Source organism: Habropoda laboriosa, unplaced genomic scaffold, assembly GCF_001263275.1.
Source record: "Habropoda laboriosa isolate 0110345459 unplaced genomic scaffold, ASM126327v1 scaffold6432, whole genome shotgun sequence".
Classification (NCBI taxonomy): Eukaryota; Metazoa; Arthropoda; class Insecta; order Hymenoptera; family Apidae; genus Habropoda; species Habropoda laboriosa.
This window is the reverse complement of record NW_017106308.1, coordinates 711-1,417: the sequence shown is the minus strand read 5'-3', so window position 1 is coordinate 1,417 and position 707 is coordinate 711. Positions and strand designations below refer to the sequence as shown.

The 707-nt window shown below is 42.7% G+C and overlaps 1 protein-coding gene across 1 annotated transcript in view; it reads right to left on the bottom strand.

Moving 5' to 3' along the window:
• The window catches only part of LOC108578303 (NADH-quinone oxidoreductase subunit C/D-like), a gene marked incomplete at both ends in the record, with an annotated part of 5,698 nt that extends 5,001 nt beyond the window's left edge, over positions 1-697 (bottom strand). The window contains 2 exon segments of the mRNA XM_017941607.1: positions 6-415; positions 418-697. Coding sequence (XP_017797096.1) covers positions 6-415; positions 418-697 — 690 coding nt within the window.
• Positions 698-707: the final 10 nt, after the last annotated feature.

Sequence of the window (707 nt, the reverse complement as noted above, 5' to 3'; positions counted from 1 at the left end):
GGAACTGCCAGAGCATGATCCGCTTTATATGCACCAGATGGCATATTGTCTAAGCACTGTTGTACAATTTTTAATGACTCTCTGATCTCGTGAAAATGCACCATGACACGTGCATAAGCATCGCCTTCATACTCTACAGGCACATCGAAGTCATAGTTCTCATAACCACTATATGGACGGTACTTACGTACATCAAAGTCAATGCCTGTTGCGCGTAATCCTGTCCCTGTTACACCCCATGCAAGGGCAGATTTTGCATTATATTGCGCGACGTTGCGGGTACGGCCAATAAATACCGAGTTACGTAATGCTGCTTTGTAATACTCATCTAAACGTTTAGGCATCCAATCTAAGATGTCACGAATGAGCTTTTGCCAATTATTTGGCAAGTCATGTGCTGTACCGCCAATTCGGAAGGATGCATACGAAAGCCTGTAATTGCTTCGATTGCATCATAAATTTTTTGACGATCGGCAAACATATAAAATACAGGTGTCATTCCCCCTGCATCTTGAATCGCTGTACCAATAAACAATAGATGGTTATTAATGCGAAATAGCTCAGACATCATGACACGAATACATTGCGCACGATCAGGCACAGTAATACCTGCAAGTTTCTCGACACCCATCACATACGGCATATTTTGTGCACAACCGCCCAAATAGTCCACACGGTCTGTATATGGAATAAATGAGTGCCATGTT